This window comes from Lepidochelys kempii, chromosome 1 (assembly GCF_965140285.1).
Source record: "Lepidochelys kempii isolate rLepKem1 chromosome 1, rLepKem1.hap1, whole genome shotgun sequence".
NCBI lineage: Eukaryota > Metazoa > Chordata > Testudines > Cheloniidae > Lepidochelys > Lepidochelys kempii.
The window spans coordinates 63136663-63154312 of record NC_136380.1 but is presented as its reverse complement, the minus strand read 5'-3'; the positions used below and the strand labels follow the sequence as shown (position 1 = coordinate 63154312).

Genomic DNA, 17650 nt, shown 5'->3' with positions numbered 1-17650 from the left:
GAAATATTTTCCAGAAAGTTGTGAGCTTCTGAAAACAGATAATAATTTACTACTTCCTACGCCTGTGGAGACCCACTGGAACTCTGCATTGACCTCCCATGGTTCGGCAAATTCTCTAGTTTGGCACTGGTCAGGTCCCAAGGGTGCTGGACTAGAGAGGTTCAACCTATATAATACATTAGAGCACCAAACTCATAATTATATCTCAGAAGCTTGGTGGAATGAGGATAATCAATGGGACACAGTAATACCAGGGTACAAAATATATCGGAAGGACAGAACAGGTGCTGGTGGGGGAGTGGCACTCTATGTGAAAGAAAGCATAGAATCAAATGAAGTAAAAATCTTCAATGAACCAAACTGCACCATAGAATCTCTATGGATAGTAATTCCATGATCGAATAATAAGAATATGGGAGTAGGGATATATTACCGACCACTGACCAGGATGGTGATAGTGACTATGAAATGCTCAGGGAGATTAGAGAGGCTATTAAAATAAATAACTCAATAATAATAAGCTTATGCTCAAATAAATTGGTTAGTCTGTAAGGTGCCACAAGTCCTCCTTTTCTTTTTGCGAATACAGACTAACACGGCTGTTACTCTGAAACCTGTCATTAATAAGACTGGGGCTTTTCAGCTTGGAAAAGAGACGACTAAGGGGGGAATATGATAGAGGTCTATAAAATCATGACTGGTGTGGAGAAAGTAAATAAGGAAGTGTTATTTACTTCTTCTCATAACACAAGAACTAGGGATGCCCAAATGAAATTAATAGGCAGCGGGTTTAAAACAAACAAAAGCAAGTATTTCTTCACGCAACGCACAGTCAGCCAGTGGAACTCCTTTCCAGAGGATGTTGTGAAGGCCAAGACTATAACAGAGTTCAAAAAAGAACTAGATAAATTCATGGAGGATAGGTCCATCAGTGGCTCTTAACCAGGATGGGCAGGGATGGTGTCCCTAATCTCTGTTTGCCAGAAGCTGGGAATGAGTGACAGAGGTTGGATCACTTGATGATTACCTGTTCTGTTCATTCCTTCTGGGGCACCTAGCATTGGTCACTGTCGGAAGACAGGATACTGGGCTAATTGGACCTTTGGTCTGACCCAGCATGGCCGTTCTTACGTTAATTCAGTTTTCAGGGAGGATTTGGTAATTTTGTTACTGACAGATTTAGTTCCTCATAATTAATATTTTGAAAAGATTACTCTGTTTATGTTCAGTTGGGGCATGCATGTTGGGTGCATTGCTGACTGTGAATCTTATCTGTAGTGAAGAGGAAATAGAACAGGCTAAAAAATCATACTTTTCCCCCATTGTTGAAGATTGTGTTGAGATTTGCTGTTCTAACTTTTGCAAGCAGTAGGTTAAAGAATGAGGAGTTTGACTTGTCAATCATACAGAATGAATTCAGTGCTATGCTCCTGTCGTAGGTACAGATATGTTCTGGAAATATATCTTTGCAACTTATGCTTTAAACATAATGAAGAATAAAGTTAAATGTATTTTAGAAATTGGTTCAAATGATCTAGAATTAATACACTTTCTGCTACGAAAATATTATGAGCACCATATTTATGTACTAAAGTGAAACATCTCACTTAAACTATTGAAGTATTTGCTTGCATTTGCTTTACATTATGTTTCTGGATCAGTGTGTTAATTCAGTAACAAAGTCTGCCCTAAGTGATAGTTATGCAATACCATGTAATTCTCTGAGAATGCATGGGTGGAACTAAAAGCAGAATTTGGATGTTTAAGTGTGTGAAGTCAAAATACAAAGAAACAAATATTCAGGGAGTTGGAAATAAAGAGTAAAAGCAACATTTTAAAGTATTTTGTTTTCTAGTAGCATCTAATTCATATGCTCCTAACATTTGCTTATAGGTGATTGTTTCCTGCAGTCAGTTTTCAGTTAGCATGGAAGGCGATGGACAATATTAATATTTATTGAACTAGTCAAAATAATTGATGGTTTTTCATAGTGTAGAATAGGTTAAAGTTTATTTTTGAAGAGCAGAACATTTGGTTACATACCTTTTCGTAACTGTTGTTCTTCAAGATGTGTTGCTCTTGTCCATTCCATTACCCACCCTCCTGTCCCTCTGTCAGAGTTGCCGGTAAGAAGGAGCTGAGAGGGCGTAGGGCCAGCGGTGCCTGATATACCAACTCATGAGCACGGGACTCCAGGGGGCATTACAGCTGACCCTACGCTACGGCAAAAATCTCTGACGACTGTGCACGTGGGCGCGCACACACCTAGAATGGTATGGACATGAGCAACACATCTCGAAGAACAGCAGTTACAAAAAGGTAGGTAACTGTTTTTTCATTGGTCCACATGATGGCAAAATATACACCACACTGATGTTTTTGTAGCTGCTATATTGTTTTGAGTAAGGAGCTGAATTGATTAGCCTGAGGCGCGTAGCACTAAAGTTAATTCTGCATATTTACATATTAGTTTTGCATCAAATATCTGTTTTTCGTGTTGAAACAGAAAGATTACTTTGAATAACAGAGAGTGCTTTAATCATTCTTAATAGTCTTTGCTGCAGTAGTTTTTTGTAAAGTTTTAGTAAACAGGTTTCATTGGATTCCATTTCCTCTATCTTGCTTCTAAGCTCCCCTGTGAAACATTTTATAGACAGACAGCCCTCCATCAATTAAGTCACGTCCTATCATCCCCAAATATCTCCTAAATAGAAGTGGTAAGTGACTTTCCTTTGCTCTGAATTTATTTATCTAAATATGCATCTATTCTCCCCCTTCCTCCCCCACCCACCGATGTGGTAAGATGGACTGGTTGGGTCTACTTTTATTTAGACTTGATTTTTCGTACATTCTCTATTCAAAATACACTGAAATAAAAGCCCTTTTGTGGCAGCAGCATTCTGTAGCTCCCTCTCTTTCAGAGCTCTGAATTCTTCACTCTGCCACTGAAAGGATTAACAGATGCAGGGCCGGCCCCAGGCACCGGCTAAGCAAGCATGTGCCTGGGGCGGCACCTGTGAAGGGGCGGCATTTCGGCCAATATTGGGGTAGCACTTGGGCGGTTCTCTGGCCGCCGTTTTTGGTCGTTGTTGTTGGTTTTTTTTTTTTTGCTTGGGGCAGCAAAGAAGCTCGAGCCGGCCCTGAACAGATGTATGGCTAGGGAGATCTACTTTACAGACAGAGCAAGTCACTCCTTTTTCTGTTTCATCATTGAAGCCACCTGTTAAAAACCTCTGTATTGGTCATATATAGACCACATCACTTCAGGACATTCAGACCTACTGCTAAACTGCTTTTTCTTTTATAGCTACTTGCTGTACCAGTAAGTCACACATCATCAAAGATTGTGTGTGGTAGTCTGGCTGACACTATCTTTGGCATTGTAGGTACTTGTAGAACTGATTTCTATCCATAGTGCTGATATAGTACGGTTCAGTAGCACTGTGAACAGTTATCAGTATCACTAATATTCATCCAAATTTAAAAAGACCCCAGTATATAACTTTTATCATTGATCTTCTAAAGAAGCAATAGACCTGTTTCCCAGCACATTCAGAAAGCAAAGCACAACCATAAATAGAGGCTATCTCCATACTACCTTACTTAAAATGTGTTTTCCTTTTGACGTTTCTAAACTGTCTTCCAGTGCCAAGAGTTTTTATCCATTCAGTTGGGTGGTTCATACGTTTTGCTTTGTGACTTGTGATTAGATTTCAATTCTAAAAGGTAGCCATCCTGCAGCAAAAAAACTTCAGGACCAGACTTCAAAGAGAAACTGCTGAGCTTCAGTTCATTTGCAAATTTGACACCATCAGCTGAGGATTAAACAAAGACTGTGAATGGCTAGCCAACTACAAAAGCAGTTTCTCGTCCCTTGGTGTTCACACCTCAACTGCTAAAAGAGGGCCTCATCCTCCCTGATTGAACTAACCTCGTTATCCCTAGCCTGATTCTTGCTTGCATATTTATACCTGCCTCTGGAAATTTCCACTACATGCGTCCGACGAAGTGGGTATTCACCCACGAAAGCTTATGCTCCAATACGTCTGTTAGTCTATAAGGTGCCACAGGACTCTTTGCCAGTTCTTATACGAACATTCAATCAGTTCTGAAACTGAACTGGAAGTAGACGTTTGGACATAATCTTCCGTGTGGAAGAAATGGATAGATGTCAGCCTGTCTACAGAACTGAGTAGACAGCATCAATGCACAGGTTACATTTAGTTAGGCTTGGCAAAACTCAATTTCTTTCTTTTTTTTTTTTTTTTTTTTTTTTGCCATTTCAGTAAGTAATATCAGTTTTATTTTTATTTTTTTCCAATTTTGACTATTACTCACTGTTGGGGAAATTATGTCAGGTAGTGTTGGGGTTAGGTTTCGGGCAGAGCTTTAGGGCATGCCCAGCACTGACAGCAGAGCTGCTGGGGGCTCCCTGTACAGTTGAGGGGCCCAAGTCCCTGGGGTACAAGGTGCAGAGGAGGCTGTGTCCTGGCCCGGTACAGCAGAGACTCCCTGGCCAGGTCTGTAAGGAGGAGGACGAGCTGTTCAGGTTGCTGCTGAACAGTTCCTGTCTGGCAACAATGTCACGCTCCTTGCTAGAGGGTGAGCAGGGCCATGACTGCGGAGCTGCAGAGGGCTCTCTGTGCTGCTGCAGGGCTGATGACTCTCAGTTCCTGCAGCACCAGGTACACTGGGGAGGCTGCACTCACTGTGACTGTTACCAATGGATATTTTTCATCAATTTCAGTATTTTAGCTGAAGTTGATGTTTACAGACATCTGTTGATTTATATTGAATCCTGCCAAGCCTATATTTAGTTATCGTCGTAACTGTAAGAGCTAGACTCATAATTTTTATTGGTTTAGATACTGATGCAGAGGATGAATTCCCCAGAGTAAAGCATCTGCCCCTCAAGCTGTTGCAGTCCTGTCCAGCGTGTCTTGCTTTCCTCTTAAATATTTTCCATGAGAAGAGTATATTCTATGTAGTGACTCTTAAACAATCTTCTGACAGTATATATACTTATCTTGATGGGATTTAGAGAGGTTTGTTCAGCTTTTGGATTGAAGAGAGATTGGAATAATGCAGATCCTGTGAAGATGCAAGAATGGGCATCCAGCTTTAGGAGACAGGATGCCTTGAAAGAGTAGTAATTGATTACAAAGCCTTATATCTCCAATTTACTGTTGCAAACATGACCCGGGATAATTCTAATGCAATAGCCTTTGTAAAGGTGGTTGGTAGCTTTTAGTTCAGCGTCTACATGTACATAATACAAAAGACACTTACTTGACAGACCAGCAAGTTTTACTTATTCCATGGGTTTCTCTATCCGTCATGGTGAGGGCAGTGTGCAGAAACCTTATAATCCTTTCTGTTCACTGCATATTCTGTGGATAGATGACTTCATTCTCCAGGGATCTAGCATCTAGCAACAACACACAATTCACTTTACAAGAAAACGGATACTTTGCTACTATACAGTCTAGCCAAGTGGCTGAGTATCTAGTCTGAGTAATTCAAACATTAGTGTGGCTCATTGAAAATATGTAAAGCTGCTGCATAATCAGAGCAGTATTATGTACAAGATAATTCTATTAAATTCCAAGCATCATACTTTTTTTCTTTTACAATCTGACTGAGAACCTAGTAACTTTTTACTGATCTCTTTTAGTTTCTGTGTTTGTCTTTTAGTTACACTTCAGAATTTCTAGATGAAAGGTGCTATATGTATGTGTAAAGCAGTCATCTGAATAAACTATATTTAATGTTTGTGCTGTGGAATGCTATATTTGTAATTCAGAACTAAAAACTTCATTTTTTTTGTATATATAGAAATGAAAATGTTCACATAGTATATAGCACACTGCTGCTTGAGAAATATTTTCACAACTGCCTGTATAATAATTAGTTTGTGTGGTATTGTAATTATCCATGTTATTGTAGTAATTGCATATTGAATAATTCTGTGAATTTGAGAATTTTTTTTAAAGCTGTGCCATTTTATTTGGTTTGCTGCAATTTTAGAACTTAATTGCTTTCTTTGTAGACTCTAGAAATCGCTGCTTTTGTTTTTCTTTATTGGAATAGTGAACAGACATACTAAAACACAGCATGTTCTAGTTAAATGCACCAAACTGGCTGAATCAGAGGTCTGCAACATTTTTTAAAAATATATTGGAGGGCTCCAGGCATTCAGTTAAATTAGCATTCACCTCTTTGTTTTAGGGTGGTGATTTACCCAATTTAGCCCTGTCCTGCGTAGAAACATAAAAATAAATTCAATCCGTCTGTGGAATGGATCTCCAACTACTAGTGAAATAGAACCTTGCAGCAAAGCAAGAAGTCATGTTTTAGAAGTGTTCTAAAGAATAAAGAGCAATTTTTTAAAAAGTCACCTGTAAAGAATTTTATAGTTTTGATGAAATAAAATATTTTCTGCATATTTAATTATTTTTCAGTTCTAAACTTTTCCTGCTAATCAGACCTGTTGTAGATCACTGCTGGGGTTTTGGAATGAGATTTACGAAATATTTTTATTGTGAAGCCTTCTTCACAGTGTGTACTTGTACAAGCTCTTGCCTAATATTTTATATGCATATGCTTACATTGTGACCTGTGAGTAGTCCTGTTGAAATCAATGAGACTATTTGCACAAATAAAGATCTGTAGATTTGGGCCCAAGGACAGAATTACTGTAAACAGTGACTTGGAAAATGAGTGTGATTATAAATTAATCTTGTCACCTGTTTATAGCGCTCACCAGATTTCATGATTGTGCAGTTTACTATTCTGAACAGTCCTGATGGTCATGCTTATATTCTGTTCCAGCAAACCTACTTAGGAAATTGCAATGCTCGTACATCAAATATCTTGACAAAGCAGCTTTGAGGAAAATAAAGGTTCTAGTTTGAGCTATTGTTCTTTTCTAGTTCAGCTCTGTTCTCTTCTTCCCCTGCCAGTAATGGTAACAGCAGTAGCTGGAGCAGTCTTGGTTTAGAAGGAGATATGTATGAGGAGAATTTATCCTTTCCAACATCAGACAGGTTGGTCGAGTCCAGAAATTTAAACAGATAGGTTCCTCATAATTAATGCATGAAATCATCACTTTTGAAGACGAAGGATACAATTTATGTGCTAATCTTATACATTATCAACATGCTTTTTTCACTTAATCATGACAGTGAGTTCATACTGAATGGATAAATTCTGCTGTGCTAAAATGCAAATGTCTAATTGCAAAACGAAAAATACCTTTTGTGCATGTTCTGCTTTGCTAGTCTATAAGTCGTTCATTTACTTTGTCATGCAAACGACAGCTTGCTTCCTACAGGATTTCTGTTTTGTTTTTTTCTTTTGCTTCAGCTTATGAAAACTTTTTAAATTGTTTTATAGTGGGGTCTTTAATATGAATAATATAAACTGAAAGAATGCAATGAGCTTTTTTTTTCTTTTTTTTTTGTAATGAAGCTAAAATAAAGTTTCTGGCTTAAAAGTAGCAACATGTTTTTTTCCTTTTTAAAATCCCTTAGAATATTTTTTCATGTTAAGATAGGATTTCTTTTAGTTGTTTTTTTTTTTTAAACCTTGGGAACTTGTTAACAAACCCAATTACAACATGAAATGGTGTAAGAAGCAAAGATGCTTTTTCATGATTATGTTCCTTTTCTCTTTAACACTCATCACTGATTCTTAGGATTGGCTCCATCCATCGTGAATGTACTGGGTATCTATTAATTCTTTGATATTTTATTTTTAAAATCCAGCGATGGAACAGAAGATAAGGATGAAGACCCTAGGGATTCTGTAGAAGGTAATGATGATTTCGGTACAGGTTGCTGTAACTGACTTTTGTAATTTACATGGGTTATTTTTAATAATTATTTTGCTTTGGTAGTACATACACACACACCAGCGACAACCCTGTTATACAAAGAGGTTTACATAGCACACATCATGTAAGTGTAAAGGGATATTGTTAATCTAGAACCATTTAGGGTATATCTACCCTGCATCTCGGAGGGAGCCTCCAAGCATGACTCCACAAACTTGCAATAGTGGGGCTTAGCATGCTAAAACAGCTGTGTAGATGTTGCTACTCAGGCTGGATCTTGGGGGGGCTTGAGAGCCTGAATGACAGCCTGATTTGTAACATCAAACCATGTGTACACAGCTATTTTTAGTATGGTAGCAAAGCCCTGCTAGTGTGAGTTTGTGGACCTGGACTGGGAGGCTCCCTCCCAGATGCAGTGTAGATATACCTATAAACACTTTCTAATGCCCTTTAAATTATGGTATATGGAAAATTATAATATGTACCTTTATTCACATAAGCCATTGAACTCTGTGTCTAGCTCATTGGAAGTGTAAATTCATGTGTCTGTCATCGTTCTGTGGAAGATATTAAATACAGGTGATTTTAACATTTCTATAAGGACTGTGTTGAGTGCACATTGACCCAAATTCTCTGCTGTGCTGTTTCCTTTTATTGAAGCACAGAACAGGGTCTGCCGGGAACTTGTTATAGCTCATTAATTCTGAGGGTAAATTTGCACCAGCTCCAGTGTAGATGTGAGCTGCCAAAGGATTTTACACTAGCAGAGGATAGCCAGAATACACTGTGCTCTGGGCATGCTCCTTCCCTGTCCCTGAGAAGGGCTACTAGGATGATCAGAGGAATGGAAAAGTACTTTGAGAGGAGACTCAAGGAACTTGGCTTGTTTAGCCTAACCAAATGAAGGCTGCGGGGAGATATGACTGCTCTATAAATACATTAGAGGGATAAATACCAGGGAGGGAGAGGAGTTATTTAAGTTAAGTGCCAATGTTGACACAAGAACAAACAGATATAAACTGCCATCAATAAGTTTAGGCTTGAAATTAGACAAAGGGGGAGTGAAGTTCGAAAACAGCCTTCCAAGGGGAGCAATGGGACCAAAAAACCCAAGTTTCAAAACTGTGCTTGGTAAGTTTATGGAGGGATGAGCCTGCCTACAGTGACATGTGGCCCATCTGTGACTGCTAGTAGCAAATATCCGCAACAACCAGAGACAGGACACTAGATGGGGAGGGCTCTGGGTTACTACATGGAATTCTTTCCCAGGTGTCTGGCTGGTTGGTCTTGCCGACATGCCCAGGGTCCAGCTGATCACCATGTTTGGGATTGGGAAAGAATTTTCCCCATGGTCAGATTGGCAGAGACCCTGTGGGATTTTGCCTTCCTCTGCAGCCTGGGGTACTGGTCTCTTGCCGATTTAAGCTAGAGTATATGGTGGCTTCTCTGTAACAGGAAGTCTTTAAATCATTTTGAGAACTTCAGTAACTCAACTATGGGTCTATTACAGCAGTCGGTGGGTAAGATTCTGTGATGTACAGGAGATTAGACGAGATGACGATGTCCGTCTCTTCTGGCCCTAAATTCTATAGGTCTGTGAGCCCATGGCCAGATGAAGGGGGTCTTGTGTTAGAGCTGGTTATGACACCTCTGTGCCAGCTGAGTCTCCCATATATTGAGAAGATGTTTTAGATGAGACCACAAGGAGTTTGCTGACTGACAAGGCCACTGACGTGTGACAGAATAAACCTCTAGTTAACTCTCTTTCAACTAGGGAGTGAATTTTGCTGCACAATTTCAGTGACTTGATGTGAAGAAACATACTTTCTGATGTGGAATACAACCACAGTCTTTTGAAAAAATAAATTAGTAGCTGTTAAGGAAAAGTAAAGAAAGTTTGGCTTGCCATTAAGCATCTGAAAGAATCTGAGGGAGATGACTGACTAAATTAATCCTGCTTCTGTCTTTATCCACACAATTATCTTTTTAATAGCTAATACCCTTTGTGTAATGTCATCAAATTGTATTCTGCTCTGAAGGTATACTGCAGTGCCTTCAATAATAAATTGTTAGCTTTCCTTGTGTTTCCTATTTGATTGAAAGAGCCTTAAATTGTAGCAGAGTAGCAGCCGTGTTAGTCTGTATCCGCAAAAAGAAAAGGAGGACTTGTGGCACCTTAGAGACTAACAAATTTATTAGAGCATAAGCTTTCGTGAGCTACAGCTCACTTCATCGGATGCATTCAGTGGAAAATACAGTGGGGAGATTTATATACACAGAGAATATGAAACAATGGGTGTTACCATACACACTGTAACCAGAGTGATCAGGTACGGTGAGCTATTACCAGCAGGAGGGCGGAGGAGGGTGGGGGGGAACCTTTTATAGTGATAATCAAGGTGGGCCATTTCCGGCAGTTGACAAGAACATCTGAGGAACAGTAGGGGGGAATAAACATGGGGGAAATAGTTTTACTTTGTGTAATGACCCATCCACTCCCAGTCTTTATTCAAGCCTAAGTTAATTGTATCCAGTTTTCAAATTAATTCCAATTCAGCAGTCTCTCATTGGAGTCTATTTTTGAAGTTTTTTTGTTGAAGAATTGCCACTTTTAGGTCTGCAGTCGAGTGACCAAAGAGATTGAAGTGTTCTCCGACTGGTTTTTGAATGTACTCTTAGCCCAGCAGAAGAATCTGTCTTATCTCAGGGCCTCTCCTTCTGCCCCTCCACCTCCATGAACATGATACAGTTCTTTGGTGACCTAGAATCCTATTTTCGACGTCTCTGACTCAGGGAATATTTCCAACACACCTCTGAACAACATACTAACCCACAGAGACCTTCCTACCAAGATTACAAAAAGAAGGATTCTGGGTGGACTGCTCCTGAAGATCGAAACAACAGCCTGGACTTCTACATAGAGTGCTTCCGCCGACGTGCATGGGCTTAAATTGTGGAAAAGCAGCATCACTTGCCCCATAACCTCAGCTGTACAGAACACAATGCCATCCACAGCCTCAGAAACATCTCTGACATCATAATCAAAAAGGCTGACAAAGGAGGTGCTGTCGTCATCATGAATAGGTCGGAATATGAACAAGAGGCTGCTAGGCAGCTCTCCAACACCACTTTCTACAAGCCATTACCCTCTGATCCCACTGAGGGTTACCAAAAGAAACTACAGCATTTGCTCAAGAAACTCCCTGAAAAAGCACAAGAACAAATCCGCACAGACACACCCCTGGAGCCCCGACCAGGGGTATTCTGTCTGCTACCCAAGATCCATAAACCTGGAAATCCTGGACGCCCCATCATCTCAGACATTGGCACCCTGACAGCAGGATTGTCTGGCTATGTAGACTCCCTCCTCAGGCCCTACGCTACCAGCACTCCCAGCTATTTTCCAGACACCACTGACTTCCTGAGGAAACTACAATCCATCGGTGATCTTCCTGAAAACACCATCCTAGCCACTATGGATGTAGAAGCCTCTACACCAACATTCCACACAAAGATGGACTATAAGCAGTCAGGAACAGTGTCCCCGATAATGTCCCAGCAAACCTGGTGGATGAACTTTTTGACTTTGTCCTCACCCATAACTGTTTCACATTTGGGTACAATGTATACCTTCAAATCAGCGGCACTGCTATGGGTACCCGCATGGCCCCACAGTATGCCAACATTTTTATGGCTGACTTAGAACAACGCTTCCTCAGGTCTCGTCTCCTAATGCCCCTTCTCTACTTGTGCTACATTGATGACATCATCATCATCTGGACCCATGGAAAAGAAGCCCTTGAGGAATTCCACCATGATTTCAACAATTTCCATCCCACCATCCATCTCAGCCTGAACCGGTCCATGCAAGAGATCCACTTTCTGGACACTACGGTGCTAATAAGCCGATGGTCACATAAACACCACCCTATACCGGAAACCTACTGACCGCTATGCCTACCTACATGCCTCTAGCTTTCATCCAGACCACACCACAGGATCCATTGTCTACAGCCAAGCTCTGCGATACAACCGCATTTGCTCCAACCCCTCAGACAGAGACAGACACCTACAAGATCTCTATCAAGCGTTCCTACAACTACAGTATCCACCTGCTGAAGTGAAGAAACTGATTGACAGAGCCAGAAGAGTACCCAGAAGTTACCTACTGCAGGACAGGCCCAACAAAGAAAATAACAGAACGCCACTAGCCATCACCGTTAGCCCCCAACTAAAACCTCTCCAACGCATCATCAAGGATTTACAACCTATCCTGAAGGACGACCCATCACTCTCACAGATCTTGGGAGACAGGCCAGACCTTGCTTACAGACAGCTCCCAAACCTGAAGCAAATACTCACCAGCAACCGCACACCACACAACAGAACCACTAACCCAGGAACCTATCCTTGCAACAAAAAAAAATATATATATATATATATATAATATTTATATAATATATAAATCTCCCCACTGTATTTTCCACTGCACGCATCCGATGAAGTGAGCTGTAGCTCACGAAAGCTTATGCTCAAATAAATTGGTTAGGACTTGTGGTACCTTAGAGACTCCTTTTCTTTTTAAATTGTAGCATCCATGAAGTGGATTATAAGTAAAACAGTTCTTGATCTTTAACTTTTTACACAATTTCAAAATGTTTTCTAGAGTTTAATATATTACTCTTTTATTATGGAATTTTGTGGTCCATTTTTCTAGTGCAGCTATTTCAGTTTTACCAAGTTATCCACTCATCATTCAATTTAGAGAATTGTTGTTTCTTATCATTTTATTGCTTGCGTTATGGTATCACCACAATCAGGATTGCGACCCTTTGTGTGTGCTGAGCAAACACACCTGCCCTGGAGAACATTAGAGTATGTCACAGTGTGTATCATGTCAGTCACTAGTTCTGTCTTCTCTAAACTAAGAGATGGGTGAGGTAATATCTTTTATTGGACCAACTTCTGTTTGATGAAAGAGATGAGCTTTCAAGCTCATGCAGAGCTGCTCTTCTGGTCAGAACTCTGTGTTCGCTCGAAAGGTTGTCTCTCTCACCAACAGAAGTTCAATTAAAAAATATCACCTCACCCACAGGCACCGACTTTCCAATGTGCCAGGGGGTGCTCAACCCCAGGCCTCACCCCCACTCCTGCCCTTCCCCCAAAGCCCCACCTCTTTCCACCCCAACTCCACCCCCACCCACTTCTTCCCACGACATCCCACCTCTTCCTCTCTCATGCCCCGCCTTCCGCCCCCCCCCCCCCGAGCCTCCTGCAGGCCGCAAAACAGCTTATTGCGGTGGGCGGGAGGCACGGGAAGGGATGAGGAGGCGCTGATCGGCGGGGCTCGCCGGTGGGCAGGAGGCACTGAGGGGAGGGGGAGGTTCCAATGGGGGGCTGCCGGTAGGTGCTCAACAACACCATTTTTCCCCATGGGTGCTCCAGCCCCAGAGCACCCACAGAGTTGGCGCCTATGACCTCATCCACTATGTCTCTTTAATATCCTGGGACCAGCACAGCCACAACAACACTGCGAACGTTCTCTAAGCTAATTTTATTTGAGGTACCTTTCCAGCTACAGGATTGAGAATTCAATTTCTTCAGTGAATAATTAGCATATGAAACTGAAAAGCATGTAATCACTGGGCAAGTCCCATATGTAGACATGTTACCACATCGCTTTCAATCCACTTGAGTATCAGGGATTTTCTGAAATTAGCATTTTCCTCCTATGGCATGTCAAGCATCCAGGCATATAGCCAAATCATCTTCCCATTGCTTGCCAAATGTGTACCTACTATTAACTGTTGGTTCCCCCATTGCCAGTTACACTCCTTTCTTTTTTTTTTTTTTTTCCTCCCAGAGGGCAGGCAGTCCTCCTTCATAACAGGATTTCTCTTCCTCCTTGCTGAGCTTTGCCACATTGGTGTGAATTTCAATTAAATTGTGTGCTACAATAGAATTATATAAATTATAGGTTTTCACGGAATAGAAGCTAAACTGATGTAAGCTATGTAATACAGGCATTTAATACATTCTTTGTTCCCAGATATATGACTATTTGTAAGCCATACTTAGAGGAAGGGGGACTGTATTTTGGAAAGCCGTGACTCCAAAAAGGACTCAGTGATCATCACAGATAGCAAAGTAAATATGAGCTGCCTTTGTGATGCTGTGGCAGAAAGGGCTAACACGTTTAGTTTTATTAATAGCAGAACATCAAGCAGGAGTAGGGAGGTGGCTGTTGCCTCTCTGTCTAGCATTGTTGAGACGACGACTAGAATAGTGCGTCTAGTTCTGGTACCCATACTTTAAAAAGGGTGTTGAAAAATTGGAGATGACTCAGAAAAGAGTAGTAAGTATGGTTTGAGTTCTGGAAAAATGTCTCACAGTGAAATGTTCAAGGAGCTCAGTCAACTTAGTGTTTTGTATAGAAGGTTAAGAGGCAGTTTGATCAGAGTGTAATTTGTACAGAGAGAAGTTATACTAAAGTGCTGTTTAATCTGGCAGTTGAGGGTTTAACAGCAGCCAGTGGTTGGAAGTTGAAGTTAGCAAATTTCAGACTGGAAGCAAAATGAAGATTTTTAACAATGAGGATAATTAATCATTTAAACATATTAATAGGGGATGTAGTAAATTTTCCATCCTTTGGACTCTTTAAATCACGATCAGATTTCTTTCTGCCTTCAGGGGTATGTTTTAGTTCAGCCACAGGTTGTGGAGCTAGTAGTGCTTTCCCTTCCCAACCCATATAGGAGAATAGGGCGCTTCCAAGCCAGCGTCTTTTCTAATCTCTGCTACTTGATCAAAATATGTTTGTTAAAATGAGAGTTAAAAATGATGTATTTAATGTATGCATTTTCATTAAATATCTAGTTCAGCTGTCTCTAGAGTCTGCGGTTGACTTGCAGATTTGATCATTTGTGTTTTATTTTTAACATTAGGTGTGGGACAGGTAGGAAGGGCATTGCTAATAGTGAATGTTGACATGGAACCACACATGGTGGACCCCCAGTTGAGAACGACCCTGCAGTGGCTGGCAGCTTCCGAAACAGAGGTCTCCGAGCTTTGTTTTCATGACGCTGTTACGAAGGAATTCATTCTTGTGAGTACTGTGGTGTTGCCATGTGATTGCAAAGTGTGATTAGATTTTTCATGATATTTATTATCTGTTTCTACTGCACTTGCCAAGGAAGTATGAGGTATTCAGAAAAATTACTTAATTATTTTAAGCCTTAGAGAGAATGAGAGCCTGTTTGTCTCTGAACATAGCATATACAGAATTGTATCAGGTGCTCAGTTAACCATATATTTTAATGAGTTACTTCATTTAAATTTAATGAAAAGCAGGTAAAATATAAAAGCTTCCCTTTAACTGAATAGGCTGTATTTTCTAGCATTATTTTTGCAGTATTTGTTTCAATTACCAAAAAATTGACCCTTGCCATTGCCAATACCTTGTCCACACAAGTGAACTTAAATTGCAATTATTTGGTTTATAGCTTAGTTTAATATTTTGACTGCACAAATCTTATTACAGTTGTGAATGTACATTTATTAGCAACAGAGGAAAAAGTTTAACATCTAATTAAACTTGATTTTAAGTGTATTTTCATTCCAGAGACTATTACAAAGCAAATAGTTAGTTTGAAGAAAAAGACTTTACAATAAATTATCCACATTTTCCTATTTAAACAGTTTTTTGAGTGTGTGTGTGTACACCATGCATTTATTATGTAACGAAGAATGAAGGAAGGCTTAAAGAAGTCCAACTGATTTCAGGGTTTTGCATGTGCCTTTGGGGAGAGCCAAAGTATTGTAATGGAGACTGACCTGGGGATCCCTCCACTTCTGATGTGCTTTGAAAACGTGTTCCTCTTGTGGTCCTGTCCTCAAAGATTATGCAGTAACAATCACTCCTATTCATGATTAAATAGTGTATTAAATATAAAAAATGTTAAATTACAGTCTTTTGAGTCACCTTTGAGAAGACAGCTACCTTTGGGAAATAGTGGCTTTTAGCAGGTTTGGGAAATGTAATCACAAAATCAGTATGCTATAACAAGTGAATCATTTAATGAAAGGATGGACTTCTTTTGTTTCCAAGTAGTGAGATTGATAAGAATGGTGTCCTGTCAGGTGTTCTACTTTTCATGCTGTTGACATGTAAAGAGAGAGATCACCCCTTAACATAGTGTCATGCATCTTAGAATGAAGATCTTGGCAGGATAAGTTGTGATAAGTGTATTTATATCTCAGAAAGCGTGACTACTGTATTTTGGATCATTTCGATTGTTTGATGTATTGACGTTTCAGCTTATTTGGTGCTTCGTGAAGTTCAAGCAGCTAAAGCAGTTGTTTTGTATTGTCCCATGAAAAACCAGATTTATTTCTAAACTCTTCGTGTGAAAAAACTCATGTACTGATTCAAAGAAGTCCAGAAGATTGCAGAATAAATAATGGGAATATTGAAAAATGTGTGTTCAGTATTCCATTTCTTGAAGATAGATAAAAATAATTTAAAAGACAACATAAAACTCATATTTCTAATGAAAATCAAAATATTAGGAGTAACAGTGAATTTTATGTCTACTTTTTATGTCTAATTTTATGTGAACTTGGAAAGGGATCTTATCAAGAGGATTTATCTTCTGCATTCTGTTTGCCTCCATTAGCTGTGGAGACATTCTACAAATTTCATTTCATTTTCCCGTGGTGTTTGTCAGTTTTGTAAGTGCTTTGGGGATAGTTTTCCACTGCTCAATTGTCATATGCATGATTCAAAGCCCGTTCAAGTTCTGTGATATTCTTTGCATTGACTAGAATGGGTTTTGGATCAGACCCTGTATTCCTGCTTGGGAATCTGTTTTGTTTCATCTATCATTCTTTCCCCTCCTTTCATACTTGTTTTATTATTACTTGTTATTTCAAGCATTTATATAGCACCCACAGCATGGTGATGGGAACCATATAAATGCCTGTATTTATAGTAATACTACTTGTACTCAGTGAACACGAGAGTCAGGAAAAGATCAGCTGAATGAGAGAAGCCTCTGCATACTTAGCACATCTCTCTTCTAGCCTCATCCCTTTACCTACTCTGATTTCTTTAGGTGTCAGACTTGGGGTACTAACACTTGAATTCTCACAGGAAGGGATCTAGAGTTAGGGTTAGATGCAGTTTTCAGCCAACATTTATTCTGTCTTTAGATACCTCTTGTATTTAGAGGAACCCTCTGGAAAAGAGGTGAATATACACCCCTAAAGATTCAGGAGAGAGGCAAGACAGTACATATGGCTTATCCATACAACACTGCCACTTCTCAACTTTAAGATTGACACATCCAGATGCAACATACAACTTGCAGGTGTTACACTCCCACTTACACAGTCTCAGTAGAGCACACCATACTCTCCTGGGACCACACCTTGCTTCCTAATTGTGTAATCATTAAGCAGAGCTCCAAACCCTTAAAGGGATAGGGCAATAGATTTAAGGGACAGGGCTCAGGTAAACACCATCCTAGCATGCTATTATGAGTGATACATTGGGAGGTAGTGGTCACGCTATCCAGAAAGCATCAGAATATGAATCTTCTTCTGTTTTGGAGCAAGGTTATCAGTGTCATTTCTGGATAACTCAGAAAACTGTCACCAGAGGATTGAAGATTTGGAGGATGAAAGATTTTTCTAAAGTGATTCTTAAAATTTCATTTGTTCTTATTCATTTGGGCTTCATTCCTGTTATAGTTCCAGTGTGGACAGTTTATCCAGAGCCCCACTTAAGAATCATGGTGTTATTCATAATTTCCGGGT

The 17650-nt window shown here is 40.0% G+C and overlaps 1 protein-coding gene across 11 annotated transcripts in view; it reads left to right on the top strand.

Annotated features, from left to right (window-relative positions):
* Window positions 1–17650, top strand: part of AKAP11 (A-kinase anchoring protein 11) — a 63837-nt gene that overhangs the window by 38559 nt on the left and 7628 nt on the right. For 4 of the 11 annotated variants that reach the window (XM_073345553.1, XM_073345542.1, XM_078853150.1 and 1 more), the window contains 3 exons: window positions 6933–7046; window positions 7767–7813; window positions 14779–14939. The exons of 1 other annotated variant lie outside the window; for it this stretch is intronic. In XM_073345553.1, coding sequence (XP_073201654.1) covers window positions 6933–7046; window positions 7767–7813; window positions 14779–14939 — 322 coding nt within the window. Of the gene's footprint in view, window positions 1–2118; window positions 2311–6932; window positions 7047–7696; window positions 7814–13883; window positions 13982–14778; window positions 14940–17650 lie in introns of those variants that run through there. 6 more of the 11 variants (XR_012159124.2, XM_073345573.2, XM_078853153.1 and 3 more) reach the window with 6 other exon arrangements.